Here is a 16,858-nt window from a genome sequence, read left to right on the forward strand (position 1 = left end):
CCTCCTTCCCAGCTTTGTCTCCATCCCCCCCCGCCCCAGGTCCACCTGCTCTCAGCCTCCCGCCCTGCCCCTCGAGGCTTTGCTCCAGCGGTCACATCAGCCTTGAAAGCCTTCCTCCTCCTCTCACCTGTCGAAATCCAAGCCACCCTTTCTGTTCCCCTGTTCTCCGCCCTCGCCCACCTGCCCAGAAAGTTTGCCTGGCTCTTCCTCCACTTCCCTCTCTCCCTCTCCTCGCCCAGCCCGAACTCCATCATTGCACGCACCTGCACCTCATAGAAGGACCATCTCCCACCCGTTCCAGCAGATGCTTGGGGCGCACCTACCTCCGTGTGCCAGCATTTCAAGTGCCAGGGCAGGAAATCATTCCCAAGCACAGCTCTCAACGGGCTTCCTGCCAGTGCAGGAGACCGGGGTTCGATCCCTGGGTCAAGAAGATCCCCTGGAGAAGGAAATGGCAACCCACTCCAGTACTCTCGCCTGGAGAATCATGGACAGAAGAGCCTGGTGGGCTGCGGTCCACGGGGTCAGAAAGAGTCGGACACGACCGAGCGACTAAACGGCAGCAGCCCCACTGCTCAGTGCTATCCTGACCCTTTGGCACCGGTGAGGACGCCGAGGCCCCGCGCCCCTGGATGAGAACAGGCCAAGGGCACAGGCAGCAGAGGATGGCACCAGGCTCTTAGCCAGACACAGGGACGGTCTCCTACCCGACCAGCAGAGCCGCCTCCATTTCTGCACGGCCCACCCGCACCCGGCACCACCATAGTGGGACAGCTGCGGGAGGTGCGCTGGTCCCTGTGTCAGGAAGCAGCCCTGAGCGCGGCCGTGCTGGGCCAGCTGAGTGCCGGGCTGTGTCCCCCCTCGCAGGGCGTCACTGAGGGCTACAACGGCACCATCTTTGCCTACGGCCAGACAGGCAGCGGGAAGTCCTTCACCATGCAGGGCCTGCCAGACCCGGCCTGTCACAGAGGCATCATCCCCCGGGCCTTTGAGCACGTTTTCGAAAGCGTCCAGGTAATGGGCCTGGCGGATGGCAGGGGTGGGGTGGGGCACCCCAGGCATTTCCGTGAACAATCCCGGCGCACTTCTGACCTGGGATGTGGGATGTGGCCAGAGCCAGACTAGCCGCGTCCCAGATGGGCAGAGGCAGGCTCTAGTTTCTGAAGCGGTGATGGGAGAGCTTAAAGCTGAGAAAATCCTACCAGTTCTACGTTTTTCTCCTGCCATTTTTGGAATTTTAACACTTTGTGTGATATTTCATGTGGATATGATGACCCGGAGCGCTGGCCTGAGACGCGGCTGTAAGTGATCAGAGCTTCCCTTTCTCGTGGGCCAGTTGCTGCAGACCAAGCAGTGTGCAGAACACTTTGCACAGTTATCTCGCTGCAACCCTAGCCCAGGAGGTAGCTGTTACCCTCGGTTTTGACATAGGGCATCCAAGACCGGGAGCCCTTATGGGCTGGGCCCAGACCAGTGATCCCGGTGTCCAGATGACGGGTGAGCCATGCCCTGCTGCCCACTCGTGAAGGTTCAGAGATTCCTGCATCTGAGAAATAACAAAGCAGGGACTAGTCAGCTGCACAGCCTGCTGTGCTGCACTGGGACTCGTTCTGATGACCCGCAAGCGACTGGAAGAGCCGCCAGGGATTCGCCCAGGGCTGGTACTGGATCCAGGCCTTAAGCCCACAGTCTCAGTCTCCCTGCTGGTCACGGTGGGGCCCTCTCCTTTCCCACGAGGCCTGTAGAGTGCAGAGGGAGCGTGAAATGATGCCACTCTGAGACGCTTGAGGGCCCAGCCAGCCAGAGAGGAGGGGACCGCTTGCCAGGCAGGCAGGGCCAGGTGAGGTCAGGGAGGCCGTTCCCCTTGACGTCCCGCCTCCTGCCACCGTGTCTTCCCACGATGTCTGCCTGTGATGACCAGGCAGCGGGTGTTCAGGTGTCTCTGTTCTTCCCGGCCGCTCCCTGCAGTGTGCAGAGAACACCAAGTTCCTGGTCCGGGCCTCCTACCTGGAGATCTATAATGAAGATGTCCGGGACCTGCTGGGCACAGACACCAAGCAGAAGCTGGAGGTGGGTTGGGTGCAGCCTCGCTGGGGTGGGTGAGGGGGTCCTGGAGGAGATATGGGGAAGGGCCCCCAGGGCCCACTAGTCTGCCCAGCCCTGCCAAGATGGACAAAGCAGGCCTGACCCCTTGGGGAGCCCAGCGAGACCAAGTCACCTGCCAGGACTGGACAGCCGGATGGTTAGCAAGCCTGGGCCAGGTCTGGGACCTCTGGGCAAGGCTGGGCCGTGTCTCCTATCTGAGACTCTAAATGCCAGAAGGGCCCAGTCCAGTTCCAGGAGGAGTCTGAGGAGGGGAGACCGACCCAGATCTGTGGCCAGCGTGCCAGGGACTGCTCCCAGCCTCTGGGGCTTCTTATCTGACCACTGGACCTTCCCACCGAGAGCCCCACAACCAGCGGTGGAGGTTGACCTACCTTCCCCAGTCCAGAGTCAGAATGCCTGTGCTGCGGGAGTGTCAGTCCTTAATGAGCATCAGTCTTGGAAGGTTGCTATGGAGATCCCCATCCTGTAGATGAGAAAAGGAGGCTGGGAACGAGACGGGGACTTGCCTGAGGCCGCTGGATTAGGAAGCTCCAGGGTCAGGGTTGGACATTTTCTGTGGCTCAGACTGCCTGAATCTCCCCTGGGCACAGGCCTTGACAGCCAGTGAGGGGTGGGGGGGGGGGGGAGCGCAGAAGCAGATAAGGGGCTGCTGATAAGGTCCAGAAACAAATAAGGTCCAGTCCTCTGGACCCTCCCTGACCTCCAGACTGAACCGGACATTGTGACCTCATTCCTGCCCCACCCCCATCCACGTGAGACAGGGCTGTTTCCCTGCTCAGCTCCAGAGCCCCCCACACTTGTCCTGGCTTCATTTGGAGGGGCTGTGAGTTCCTCTCTGACCTGCAACCATTAAATGCCCCACCCAAACACATCTGACCCCCAAGGAGCAGCTGTTTTGAAAAAAAAAAAAACACTTTTTTTGTACACTTTTTTGTTTGTACTGGTCACATGGTGGAAAAACTCCTTAAAAATTAGAGCCAGAAAGACCCTTAGAGAGCTTCTAAGTCCACAATCTTTTTTTGGTGGAGATGAGGAAACTGAGTCCCAGGGAGGGGAAGGGACTTGGCCAAAGTCACACAGCAAGTTGCTAGTAATGGTGTTGGTACCAGAGCGTGTGGGATCTGAGTGGTCAGGTGCTTTTTCTTCCCAGACTTTTTGGGGTGGGCAATATAGGAAACCTGGGGGGCCATGAGAAGCCAGCGACAGGGTTCCATTCGAGGGAGGGACGTCCATTCAGCAGATGCATCCATTCAGCAGAGACGGCTGACCTGGGAGATGCCAGCCCGCAGACCATGGCAGGTCCACCTCCTGGGTGCCAGCTCCCCCAGTTCCCGTCCAGCCCAGGACCTGCCCCCAGCCCCCTCCTCCTCAGCTCACAGACACAGCGGTTTGCCCTTTCTACACGGGAGCCTCCAGCCACCCACTGCGGCCTCTCCACTGTCTTCTCTCTCCTGGAGCTGGAGCAGCTGAGTCATCACTCAGCCCCCAAACAGGGAAATGGGGACAGCAGCAAGGGATTTCTCCCCTTCCTCCCCACCCTGGACCCTAGGATAGGCTAGGTTAACCAGGCCCTGGAGGGGGGCAGTGCCCAGGGCTGGCAGCTCATGCACTTGGCCCAGCTGGCCTCTAGGCCTCCAACCTGGTAAGCCGGGCTGCCTGGAGGTAGAGGGTCACCTATAACTGATGTGCTCAGAGACCCCCACCTTGGGTGCACTGAACTCTCTCCCGGGAGGTGCAGCTGGGTTCTTGTGTAAGGCTGACCATAGCCTCAGGAGGAGCTGCTGTTTTTATCCTTTATTACAGAAGAGGAGCCTGAGGCTCCTAGTTGCCTAGGTGCGAACCGGCCCAAGAGTACAGTCAGTAAAGGACAGAGGTGGAATTTGCGCCCAGGTGGCCAGGTTCTGCGGCACAGTGCAGGGCCTGATAATGCTGGTCGTTAGAGGAGATTGGATCGCTGGAGTCAGCAAGGAGGCTGGAAGCGGATTATACCCCCTCCCCCCAACCACCACGAACCGCCCTCAGAGAACCCTGCTCAGCACTGGGTGGCGAGGACCCCCCTCCTCCACGGGGACACATCTTGACTCTGGACCGGCAGTGTGGTCCTGCTCCTGCGCACAGCGGGCGCGCCTGCCCACCCGGCTGCATCCCAGCTGGTTGCCATGGCGACTGGGCCGGCCTGGCATTTGGGAGGAGCAGTTACCAAGGAACGTGGGGCACAGCTGGCGGCTGACACTCCGGAGGAGGGTGGGGGCGGGAACAGCGGGCGCCGGTGGGGAGGGCTCCGGAGATGAGGTAGGGCCTAAAAATAGGAGTAGGGAGGACCCTTATGTCAGGGTCGTCTCTCTGTGGAGAGCGATGGCCTCACCTCCATAGCTGGGTTCTCTGAACCCCCTCCAAGCTCCCTCAGAGCTTCCTTTAGGTCCACTGTCTTCTTAGCCCTCCCAGTAGCCCTGTGGGGAACAGGGTTTATCATCTTCACTTTACAGGGGGACTTCCCTGGTGGCTCAGACGGTAAAGCATCTGCCTATAATGAGGGACACCAGGGTTCAGTCCCTGGGTCGGGAAGATCCCCTGGAGAAAGCAAGGGCAACCCACTCCAGTACTCTAGTCTGGAAAACCCCATGGATGGAGGAGCCTGGTGGGCTAGTCCTTGGGGTCAGAAAGAGTCGGACACGACTGCGCAATTTCACTTTCACTTTAAAGATGAGACCGAGGCCAAGAGAGGCAAAGTGACTTCCCTAAAAAGCACCAAGTCAAGATCAAGTGTCTAGCCCGGGCCTGTCTGAGCACAGACGAGAAGATGCGTTCTCCCGAGGCTGGGAGCACCATCCCCTCACCCACCCACCGCGTGCCCAGCCGGCATCTAGGCCGCAGCACATGCACACCTTCTCCCAGGCCGCCCTCCAGCCCTGCTCTCCCGCTTCTGGCCTTTGGGCTCCATCCCCACAGCCACCTCCAAGGTCAAGGTCAGCCCTGTGTCATCCTCCAGGGCGCTGCAGTGAAAGTCGCTCAGTCGTGTCCGGCTCTTTGCAACCTGGTGGACTATACAGTCCATGGAATTCTCCAGGCCAGGATCCTCGAGTCGGTAGCCTTTCCCTTCTCCAGCGGATCTTCCCAACCCAGGGATCGAACCCAGGGATCGACCCCAGGTCTCCCGCGTTGCGGGCAGATTCTTTACCTGCTGAGCCACCAGGGACGCCGCTGCAGAGTCTGTCCTAATCCCAGCCTCTGGAGTCGTCTGCTGCTGCCTCCAGCAAGTCAGTCACTTAGCCTTCTGTGCCTGTTCACTGAGACCCGATCCTTTAGTCTGGGTCTGGCTCCTTCTCCAGACTGGGGCAGTGAGGGCAAGCCGGTGCTAGCCACCCTCACTCACCGCCCCCCCGCCCCCCCAACTCTGCAGCAGGGGTCCAACCCCACCTGTGACCCTGAAGCCGCCCCGGGGCACAACATACGAGCCTGCCCTGGCTCAGAGCAGCGGACAGATGACTTCTGTCCCAGTTCATTCTTGCTCCTGCCAGAGTGGTTTGTATTTCCTCTCACACTGGAAAAATATTGCGTTTCACAGCTCTGTGTCAGCAGCACAACAGCTTGGCTGCCTGGAGAGTGAGCGAGCAGCAGTCAGATAAATTAATTTACTCGCTGCCGTCCTGCTGAGGGCTGGAGGGAGCCACGGGCCAGGCTGAGCTGTGGGCCAGCGGGCTCTGGGCAGCAGACGGCCCTTCACACGCCATGGTCCATGGGTTTGGGAGCATTCCTGTTGCCCTGGAGCCGCGGCAGAGAGACGCGGGCAGAAGCCATGTTGGCAAGGCGGGCGAGAAGCACTCAGGCCTCGGGTGAATGACCACTGGGTCTGGAAACCGCCTCCACAACCAGCACACCGACAGCAGCAGTGAGGCCCGCGACGGCCGTTCAGGGAGCCCTGGCCAGGTGCTAGGCATTGCCTGCCGTGCGTTGCACAGGCCTTGGTTTACAGAGTCCCCACCGCCTCCCTAGGTAATGTCCATTTCACAGATGTGGAAACTGAGGCTCAGGCAGGTGATATGGCTGGCCCGAGGTCGCACAGTGAGGAAGTGGCGGGGGTGACCTTGAGGCTGTTCTACCTGGTCTGTGATGGGAATTTGAGGTGCCAACCTGCCCCATAGGAGGGCAGACGTGGTGGGCACTGACGGGCCTTTCCTTGGGGAGCCCTGACCCGAGTCTCCTGCCCGCAGCTGAAGGAGCACCCGGAGAAGGGGGTGTACGTGAAGGGGCTGTCCATTCACACGGTGCGCAGCGTGGCCCAGTGCGAGCTCATCGTGGAGGCGGGCTGCAAGAACCGCTCGGTGGGCTGCACCCTGATGAACAAGGACTCCTCTCGTTCCCACTCCATCTTCACCATCAGCATCGAGATCTACGCCGTGGGTGCGTGAGGCCAGGCGGGGTTGGAGGGGCCGGATCTCCCAAGCCCGACGCCCACTCCTAAGCACCCAGACCCTTCACCTCTGGGAGCCGCCAGGGCCCCAGCTGGGAGGAGATGCTGGGATTGCCCGGAGGAATTGCACGAGGCCCATCCCTGTGCCAGGACCCATGTTTAAAGGAGAGGCAGCATTACCACCACCAGTAATAACACAGGCAGTTGCTATGGTGCACTTGCTCCCTGCCAGGCAATGCGTGTGCATTGGCCCATTTGCTCCTTACCACCCCAGGAGGTGGATACTGATAGCATCCCCATTTTACAGATGAGGAAACTGAGGTCACACAACTAGAAAGTCTCTGAGCTGGGCCTCTGTCCCAGGGGTCTGTCCCCCAGAGCATGTGCCACCCAGAACTCTTGCTGGTTTTTTTTTTTTTTCCCCACCCAGTACTTTAGAGTATTTGTTTATTTTGGCTGCGTCGGGTTTTAGCTGCTGCACACATGCTCTTTGGTGTGGGACTGGCTCTCTAGTCATGGCTCCCAGGCTTGGTTGCCCCACGGCACGTGGGATCTTATTATAACAGTCCCCCAGCCAGGATCAAACCTGCATCCCCTGCCTTGGAAGGTGGACTCCTAACCACTGGACCACCAGGGAAGTCCTCGCCTCCCGGAACTCTTGGATCCTCCTCTGTCTGTGATGCTCTCTACTCCTGAGATGCTCTCTACTCACTCTTCCTTTTTTTTTCTCTCTCTTCCTGGAAATGTTACTGAGAAGGGGAAGAGGAAAGATAGGAAGAAGTACTCGTTTATTGCAGGTCACCTGTGGGTGCTGTGCTGAGCCCTTCTCACACTTCATTCTGTTGAAGTCTCACAGCAGAGTCCCAAACGCAGGCAGGCCTTACAACTCCCACTGACAGGCCAGGAAACGAGGCTCTGAGAGATAAGGGACCTGCTGGTTCAAGGTCCCACTTACGCGCTGCAAGTCTGCGCTTAACTGCCAAGAGGTGGAGCTGGGACTTGAACCCAGGTTGCTTTGACATCTGGGTTTTCCGCACTCACACGGCAGCTGCTTCCGAGTGTGTGGCTCATTCATCCCAGACAGAACTCCAGAGAGCAGTGGAGCAGGGAGCAGCCTCGGCTCACATAGGAACACAGTTCTGGAGAGATCCTAGCCCAAGGTCAAGGCAGCATGATACCCAGCTGTGGGCTGACCTGGCCCCAGCCAACCCCCCTGAACCAGAGTCGCCCCCCGGGTGCAGACACGGGGCCTGCGGTGACAGTGCGGTCTCATCTTCGTGTGATGACGCTGTAGGTGGGGAGCTGGGACTCGGCAGGGTGAGGACAGGTGAGGAAGGGAGGGGAGCGCGGCCCTCTGGGGGCTTCTCAGTCTCTGCAGATGAGTTTCCGGGATGAGGCAGGCTGCCTGCAAGCAGGTTTTTAAAGAATTTTTAAGATGTTTATTGTTTTCATGAGAAAAGAGGTTCCCAACCCAGGGATCGAACCCAGGTCTCCCCAATTGCAGGCAGATTCTTTACCAGCTGAGCAACCAGGGAAGCCCCAAAAGAGGTTCAAATAAAGACATTTAAGAGTTAAGAGAAAAGTAGGAGAAGTTACAGACACAACTAACTGGTAACACCTGAGCATATGTTCTTTTGGTCCTTTTTTTCCCTATGAAAATTTTAACCACAACTGAATCTGAAGTTTCTTCCCCATGCCGTCCCTTACGAATGTTCCCACGTCGTTCCTGCCGCGTCTTCCTGACCATGGGAGGTGGATGGATGGTCCTCCTCTCCCCACCCCACGCCCATTTCCAATTTCTCTGTGTTGTAAATGATACAGTGATGAACATTTTTGTGCACAAAACCTTTCCTGCTTTTAGAGTCACCTCAGCTTCCCTGGAGCAGGCCTCCTGGGATGAGGGTGCAAACCTGTCTAAGGCACCTGGTACATTCTGCAAAGAACTGTCCAGAAGGGTGTCTCCAAGTCCTTCCTGCCTGCTGCTGCTTAAAAAAAAAACAAACAAAAAAATAGCCCAAAGAATCAAGCAGCCCCTTGCATGCCCAAGACTCCACTAGGCATCAGCCAGACCTTTTCTTCACTGTGGGTAGCTGTGTTCCTGGGCAAAGCCGGGACAGTTGTGGTTTCAACGAGCAGGAAACCAAGGCGGAAGTTCCCTCCCCTCCTCTCATCTCACCCCAGGAGCACTTACTGTGTGGCAGGCGCGACCCTTGAGGGTGGTCTTGGTTCCCGTGTTACCGAGAGAAGGCTGAGACGCCCGCAGCTCCCGAGGGATAGTACCCAGACTGGATCCCTTGGGTCTTCGCAAGCACAAGCGATACTCTGGGCCCCTGCTCCCAAGGCACCCGGCACCTGGATGCACCGGCCAGCGCAGCCGTGGTCCCTGCGGTCCTGGGCGTGTTCTCAGTGGGCACGAAGTCCTGCTGCGTGCCGCGCCCGGAGTGGGCTCCATGACAGTGCTGTTTACCCCTTCCATCGGCCAGCCCTGCTGAGGAGCGGTTGTCAGCCTCATTTTGTCGGTGTGAGAATCGAAGATCAGGGCAGGATATGGCTCTGCCAAGGTCACATAGCAAGTAGGAGGCAGGGCTTGGATGGGAACTGGGTCCCAGGGTCTCCGAAGCTGATATTTTTCTGCACTGAAGGGCAGCAGCTTCCTGGAGACCCAGACCGGTCCCCTTACCCCACGCCCCACCTCCCACCCTCCACCGCCTTTGCCTCACAGGACACGCCTAGGAGCTGTCGCGGTGGCAGCAAGAAACCCCGGGCCCTCAGGGAACAGCGTGCGACCCCTGGAGGGTCGGCCGGGGATTCTGACCGCTTAGCAAGCCATGTGACCTTGGGCAAGTCACAGGCCCTTTCTGAGCTTCACTTTTCTCACCTGTAACGTGGGCACAGTCCTAGCGGCCCTCTTCGTGGGGCTCCTATGAGACACTCGGTGGGTGGGGAGCACCCAGAGCCTCCTTCCTGCAGGGGTCGCCACACCCCAGGCCCTCACTCCTCTGCCTGGTCTGTCTGCAGACGAGCGGGGCAAGGACCACCTCCGCGCGGGCAAGCTGAACCTGGTGGACTTGGCGGGCAGCGAGCGGCAGTCCAAGACGGGCGCCACGGGGGAGCGGCTCAAGGAGGCCACCAAGATCAACCTGTCTCTGTCGGCGCTGGGCAACGTCATCTCGGCCCTGGTGGACGGGCGCTGCAGGCACATCCCCTACCGGGACTCGAAGCTGACCCGGCTGCTCCAGGACTCACTGGGGGGCAACACCAAGACGCTGATGGTGGCCTGCCTGTCGCCCGCCGACAACAACTACGACGAGACGCTCAGCACGCTGCGCTACGCCAACCGAGCCAAGAACATCCGGAACAAGCCGCGCATCAACGAGGACCCGAAGGACGCCCTGCTGCGCGAGTACCAGGAGGAGATCAGGAAACTCAAGGCCATCCTGGCTCAGCAGATGGGCCCCGGCAGCCTGTCAGGTGGGCGGCGCCGCAGGGCGGGGCCGGCAGGGCGGCTGGAGCCAGGAACGCGCTCTCCGCGGGTCTACCAGCCTCCAGTTCCCTATCTGAGGGGCTTGGAAGCCGTGCCTCACCTCCTCCCAGCTGCATGTGAGCGTGGATTTTGAACAGCCAGGGAGAACCCTGCTTGGGGACGGCCCCCGGGGGTGGAGGTATGTGCCCATCGATGCCCCAGGGAGAGGCCAGTCCTTCCGGGCCTGTCCCAGCAGCTGGAGGCTCCATCCCTGTTCCCTGCCTCCAGGCCATGCATCGGTCCTCCTTCCTGTCTGCCTGCTGGCTCCGCGGCAGCCCAGCTGCAGAGTTGTGATGTTGAGCTGCTGAGCAGCGGGGTGACTGACATCCCCGCCCCCCTGTCCCCCGCATCCTGCCTCCTCTCCCAGAGAGGCACCTTGGGACGGCGTTTGCCTGCCACCTGGCAGGTGGCAATCCAGACCTGGAGCCTGGGCCTGCAGAGCCCTTCCTTGTGGCTGAGGGGCTCCAGGGTCATCTGTCTGAGAATTCCTGGGAGGAAGGGAGCACCAAAGAACCTGAGTCCATGGATCCATTCATCCGCCTCCCCCCTTCCTCTCTGTCCATCCGTTCTCTGCCTGCACTGATCTACTCATCCCGGCCTGCATCTACCCATCGACTCAGCCCACCAGCCCACCCCCGCCCACTCCATTATTTAACCACCACCCTTCCCTCCGCCCACCCCACCCCTTCTCTCCACCCATCCACCTTCTCTCCGCCCACCCACCCCTTCTCTCCGCCCACTCTATCCCTTTTCTCCGCCCACCTACCCCTTCCCTCCGCCCACCCACCCCTTCTCTCCGCCCACCCCATCTACCCTCCTCTCTGCCTGCTCATTCACTCCATCCTGCCATCTGTCCCTGAATCTCCCTTTCCTCTCACCTCCCCCCACCCACTCACACCCCGACTGTGTGTGGCCCTGGACCGGACCTGGGGACCCAGAGATGACTCAGATCCAGGTTCTGCCTCATGGTTAACCTAGTCTCCCAGGGGAGGGAAGGGACACTCCTGCAGAGGAGTGTGTGCCTTGGGCAGAGAGCTGGACAGGGCACTGCAGGGCAGAGGGAGCGTGTGGAGTGGGGGGTGGGCCCTCAGGGAAGGCTTCACAGAGGAGGAGGGGTGCTTGAGTGGAGTCTAGCAGGGTGAGAAGTCTCCTGTTAGGATGAGGGTGGTCAGTCTGTGCAGGGAGGCACAAAAGTCTCAGGTGACTTTGGGGACCCACAAGGATTAATAGATCTTCTGGCTGCCTGGGAAGCTGGGTGGTGGGAGGTGCCCAGGTGTAGGGACTGGCAGGGGCTGGCAAGGACGAAGTGAAGATGGCCTTGACCGCCACGGTGAGGGCTTCCTCTTGGGCAGCCTGCCTTCCTCCTCTTCCCCTCCGGCCCCAGGATCGGTGAGGGGACCCTTGATGGAGGAGGGGTGAGAGGCACCGGGAGGGAGTTGGGGCGCTCTGCTGGGGGCCCCCAACCCTAATGCATCAGCTGACATGCTTGCAGACCTCCTGTGGTTGCCACAGCAGACTTGCGGGCTGCGGGCTGTGTCCTGTCTCCCTGGATTCGGAGCGTAGAGCCCAAACAAGCTGGGATGATGGTGCCTGGCAGGCAGAGAGCGGAGAGCCGGGCAGTAGCCGCTGCCTCACATTCTGGCTCCTCGGGGAAGTGACTTAGACGCCCCCAAGCCTCAGTGTCCTCATCTGTGAAATGGGTCACCCGCCTTGTGATGGCTGTGGGGCAGTTGGGAGGACTGCATGAGATGGTTCACATGTGGGCTTAGCCCGGAACTTGTCCCGTAGGCTCCATAGACTGTACCTGGTGCTTTGACTTTACAGAGTTGGGCCTCAAGCCCAGCCAGGGGTGTCTGACTCAGAGTGCCGGGTGTCCCCATCACCCGGCACACCCTGTGAGCCGGCGCCCTCTCAGCCCTAGCCCTCCCTCTGGTCACCAGCGTATCTCTCCTCCCCCCTTTTCAGCAACTCGGGAAACACTGGTCTGTTTTCACCGGCCCGCCACCTTGCCCCTAGTTCAGGCAGGCCCTGTGCTCCCAGCCCGCTGAAGCCGCCTCCTGGCTTTTAGAAGGGTCACTTATTTCTTTAGTTTTGGCTGCGCGGGGCCTTGGTCACCGCGTGGGCTCTCCCCAGTTGTCCACTCTGTGGTTGTGTGCAGGCTTCTCACTGCACTGGCTTCTCTTGTGTAGCCGGGCTCCAGGGCGCACGGGCTTCAGTAGTTGCGGTGTTAGGGCCCAGCAGTCGTGGTTCACAGGCTCAGTTGCTCTGAGGCATGTGGGATCTTCCCAGACCGAGAATCGAACCTGTGCCTCCTGGTGATAAAATCCAGCGATCCGTCCTCCTGAGGCCCCACCTGCCCCCTGCATCCGTTGACTCAGACGATCCCCGCCCTCGTCCTTGAAGCCTTTGCTTCCTGGACACCCTCGCCCCAGTGCCCCTGCCCCTCCTCAGCTCCCATGGACGAGTCTCCCCATCTTCCTGACGTCAGGTTGCCCTGGGGCCGGTCCTCCAGCCTCTTCTCTGTCTACGCTGGCTCCTCTGGTCTCACGGCTTTAACCACCACCTCCCCGCTCCCGAGTCTCACACGTGGACCTCTGTCCTGGCTGTGTGCTGTGTGCCCAGGTCTTAATTTATACAGCTGACTGAGTGGTGACACAGAGAGATCAATGTCATCGCAAGAAAGTGTTGACATTACTCGGCTACCCCGGCGATGAGAGGCAGGCCACGCAGGGCCACGGGGTGGGGAGGAAGCCCCAGAGGGGGTCAATCTGCAGAGGAGCCAGGGGCAGCCTGAGCCAGAGCCGTGATCGAGGTTTTGGTGGAAAGACACAGCAGGCAGGAGAAAGGGCCCAGGACTGACTAGTGTGAGGAAGCCTGGCGGGATCAGGGCATGATGCTGTCCTTGCTCGCCTGGTGCTGGCCCTAGTTGATTTCAGGCAGAGGAAATACTGGCTTCGGGTGGGAGAGTTAGAAGCAGCCGTGGACTTGAGGTTGGTTGGTTTGCGTATGAAAGGTGGGCTCCTCCAAAAGCTGTTGACTCCCCCTAGGAATTGGCTGACCCTGGGAGGACTGTCCCCTCCAGGCCATCAAGCCCCCCAGGGTGTTAAAACATCATTACAATGAACCTGATCGATACACCATGTCCTCTGAATTCCAGTCTTGAACATCCTGCCATCTATCTAATCATCGCTCCAAACCTAATGTATGGGACACTGAGCGCTGAATCTTCACCAGTCCTGCAGCTGTCCCCACCCGGCTGGTGGCCCCTCTCTCCTTCCAGATGTTCAAGCCAGAAACCTTGGTGTCAGCATCCTTGGCTTCTCACTTTTGCCCTCTTGCTTTTGTTGTATCTGCCTTTAGAACAACGTCTAAACCTTTAGCTGATGGCACCACCGACTCTATGGACATGACTTTGAGCAAGCTCCAGGAGTTGGTGATGGACAGGGAGGCCTGGCATGCTGCAGTCCATGGGGTCGCAAAGACTCGGACACAACTGAGCGACTGAACTGAACTGAACCTTTGGAGCAGGTCCAGACTCTGTCCACTGCAACCCCATGGCCTGAGCCGGTAGCATTTCTCACCTGAATTACTGCAGAGCACCCCCCACCCCAAGCAGGTCTCCTGGCTTGTGCTTTTGGTACCCCCAGTATATTCTTCACGCAGCAGCCAGGGAACTCCTGTTTCAGACGGGAGTCCTGCCCTGCCCGAGCCCTCCAATGGCCCGGTGGAACCCAGACTTTGAAGCCAGAGTCCTCGCCAGGGCCGGCAGGTTCCCCTCTGCCATGCCCTTGGCTCACACTCTCCCTCGCTCGCTCTGCTCCAGCCTCAGTGGCCTCCTGGCTGTTCCTGCAACAGTCTCGGCCCTCTGCCTGCCACAGGGCCTTTACACTCACCGCTCGCTCTGTCTGTCCCTGGGATCTCTGCCTGACCCTCTCCCTCACTTCCTTCAGATCACTGCTTTCCGCACACCTTGTCCAAGAGGCCTCTCCTGTCCACAGGATTTAAATTACAGCCCTTCCGCCTGGTCTTCTCCGCACCCTCCCTGCTTGCTTTCTCTTCTTTGGAAGAATCTCTTTGCCTCTTGCTGGCCTTTCTTCCCCAGATGGAAGTGATGTGTGTGTGGAGACCTGTCTGTTGTGTTCAGTGCCAAACCCCCAGGTGCCCAAGAAAGGCTTGATGGACAAGCACATTGGCATTTTACATAGAGATGCCCTCAAAATAAGCTCAGTACTGAGGTCTTGTTATATGAGCACATGGTTGTCATTTTATGGTTTTCTGCTTAGTTTCTAGGGGCTTCCCAGGTGCCTCAGTGGGAAAAAAGTCTGCCTGCCAACGCAGGAGACTTGAGTTTGATCCCCAATCCAGGAAGACTCCCTGGAAAAGGAAATGGCAACCCACTCCAGTATTCTTGCCTGAGAAATCCCGTGGACAGAGGAGCCTGGCGGGCTACAGTCCCTGGGGTCGCAGAGTCAGCCATGACTCTTGCCGGGGTCCAGCCCCGGTGGATCCAGGGAATTCGAAGCATGGACGGTGTTGGCGAGGAAAGACTTATTTATTTATTAACATAAGATCAGATTAGGAAGAAATAGTGTAGTAGGAAAATTAAGTGGAGAAAGAGGGCTGAATAACTTGGATTATGCGGAAGACCAATAAAATTCCAGACAAGGAATTTGCACCATCTACGTTGGGCCACCGGCGCTCGCTTGAATATCTAAGGGTGCCTCGCCTTAGGCTCCCTTCGCGCGGGTCTAACAGCCAGGGCAAGTAAGTAGACTTGGCGAGCTTCCGCGCCCCAGATGGGAATTCAGCCTGAAATTAAAGTAAAGAGGAAAAGGAAAAAGAGAGAGAGAGACACGGGGGAAACCAGTCCAGCGACTGGCTCCGTCCTCTATTGTTCAGAAGGCCTTTTATACTTTTGATAAAACATGGAGATCAATGGGTAATACAAAGTTATGCAGCGTTAGCAGCCCAGACTCTTATCAAAACCAGGCTTTTCTCTCGGCATACCTAATTGTATACACAAGTCTTAGGTGATTTACATCATCTTCTGGCCAAAAGGGCCAATTAACATTTTACAGCCTTTTTTCTGATAAGGGTTTGTCAACCAGAAGACTTATTTGTGTTGATCTTCCCAAAGTCTGGTGCCATTCTCAGAAAGCACTAAATAAAGTTACATTCTTATATAGCAAGGACACAAGAGGAGTGCAGTGATATACAACAAAGAGAAAAGTAATTAACTCAAAAGTCTAGTGTTGCTAACATCAAAACTATTATATATCTTTTTCCATATCCTGTTTACATTGATTAACATCCTCCCAGGTGCCTAAAAGATAAAGAATATGGAGGCCTGGGGGCAATCATTGAGTCAACAGTGAAAACCCTCTACCAATATAATTTTTAACTCTTTAGAAAAGGCTCTGTATCTTTAAGATGCTTTTAAGCTTTGTGCCTCTCGCGGTTGGGGGGCTGTAAGCAATTCACAAGCTGTAAGAGGTCTGGGGAACCTGTTAGGCAAGCTAGAGAGCTATCAGAGGGGGTTTAACTGAAACATCCCTTTCAAATGCAGAAGACTAAAGCCCTGAGTTGACTTTTTTCCAGAGAATATCAGAAGAGTGGAAAAGCAGAGTTCAAAGGCCGGCAGATTTTTGGCTTTGAGGGTACATGCTCAGGAAATGCCAGGGGGAACCCCCGAAGTCTGATCACCTCCTTGCGTATGTCAGCTTCCTCCGTCATGACCTTGTCACGGGTGGGATTCCTCACGCTTGGCTCCTGGCAGACTCTGAGCACATATAGGCGCGCACGCTTAGTTCCGGCAGACCACGCACACCTTGGTCAGAGGCCCTCGTTTCTGCTTTTCTCCCAGCTCTGCTGAACAGTCAGGTGCCCCCAAGCCCTGTCCAGATTGAGGAAAAGCCGTTGTCTCCACCTGTGATGCAGCGCAACATGGAGGCTGAGAAACAGCTGATCCGGGAGGTGAGGTGCGGGTTGGGCACGTGGGCCCCGCAGGAGGTGGGGCTCCAGGACTAGACTGCCTCCCCGCCGTCCTCCCCTGGGGGGCTTGCCCAAGGTCACACAGCCGAGGTGAATCTGAGCCAGGATTGGAACCGGGGTTCCCGCCTCCGGAGCGCAGTCCGTCCCCCGTGAGTGCTGGTGTGGCGAGAAGAGAGGCGTCTGCCCGGCCGTCTGCCGTCTGCCCGTCCGCCGTCTGCCCGTCCTGCTCGAAGGGCTGGCGGTGGAGCGACGGCAGGGGAGGGGGCGTCCCTGGTAGTGGGGCTGGCGGGTGCCTCACCGAGCAGGTCAGAGTGGGAGGGCTGGGGGCTGAGAGCGGAGCATCCCGGGTGGGCCGCGGGGAGCCCCCAGGGGCACGTGTGGCCTCCCAGAAAAAACTGTCACCTTGGGGCCCTTGAGTCCTCCCGCGGTCCTCCAGCCCACAGCTGATTGACAGGCGTGGAGCTGACCCCAGAGGCACGCACAGGGCCAGACACCTGGTTTCTGGGGGTTCACATCCCGAGACCACAGCATGGGGTGGGGCTTGACATTCAGTGGTCCCTGCAGGCGGCTGGCTTCTGCCTGGTGGGAAGGCCAGCTCAGCAGGGACTAGGGACAGAGCGTGTCTGCAGCTGGGCCTCTGCCCCTCAACTGTGACCTCAGACGGGCTCAGTCCTGGGGCCCCTGGAAGCCCCCCGGGGCAGGCTGTGGGGGCCTGAGGCCCAGCCTCTGGGAGGCAGACCGGGTGAGGCCTGGGGGGATCTCTGTGCTGTGGGCTGGAGGGCTGGGGGTCATCGACCGAAGAACCCCCAGCTGCCCATCACGGGTGG

General features: G+C 58.6%; 1 protein-coding gene across 2 annotated transcripts in view; it reads left to right on the plus strand.

The window, feature by feature from the left end:
• The window catches only part of KIF17 (kinesin family member 17), a 50,901-nt gene that overhangs the window by 4,851 nt on the left and 29,192 nt on the right, over positions 1 to 16,858 (plus strand). For both annotated transcript variants that reach the window (XM_068968686.1, XM_068968687.1), the window contains exons 2-6: positions 868 to 1,014; positions 1,969 to 2,070; positions 6,318 to 6,507; positions 9,536 to 9,988; positions 15,904 to 16,013. In XM_068968686.1, the coding sequence (XP_068824787.1) occupies positions 868 to 1,014; positions 1,969 to 2,070; positions 6,318 to 6,507; positions 9,536 to 9,988; positions 15,904 to 16,013 (1,002 nt within the window). The remainder of the gene's footprint in view (positions 1 to 867; positions 1,015 to 1,968; positions 2,071 to 6,317; positions 6,508 to 9,535; positions 9,989 to 15,903; positions 16,014 to 16,858) is intronic.

The sequence above is a fragment of the Capricornis sumatraensis genome, chromosome 3, assembly GCF_032405125.1.
Source record: "Capricornis sumatraensis isolate serow.1 chromosome 3, serow.2, whole genome shotgun sequence".
NCBI lineage: Eukaryota > Metazoa > Chordata > Mammalia > Artiodactyla > Bovidae > Capricornis > Capricornis sumatraensis.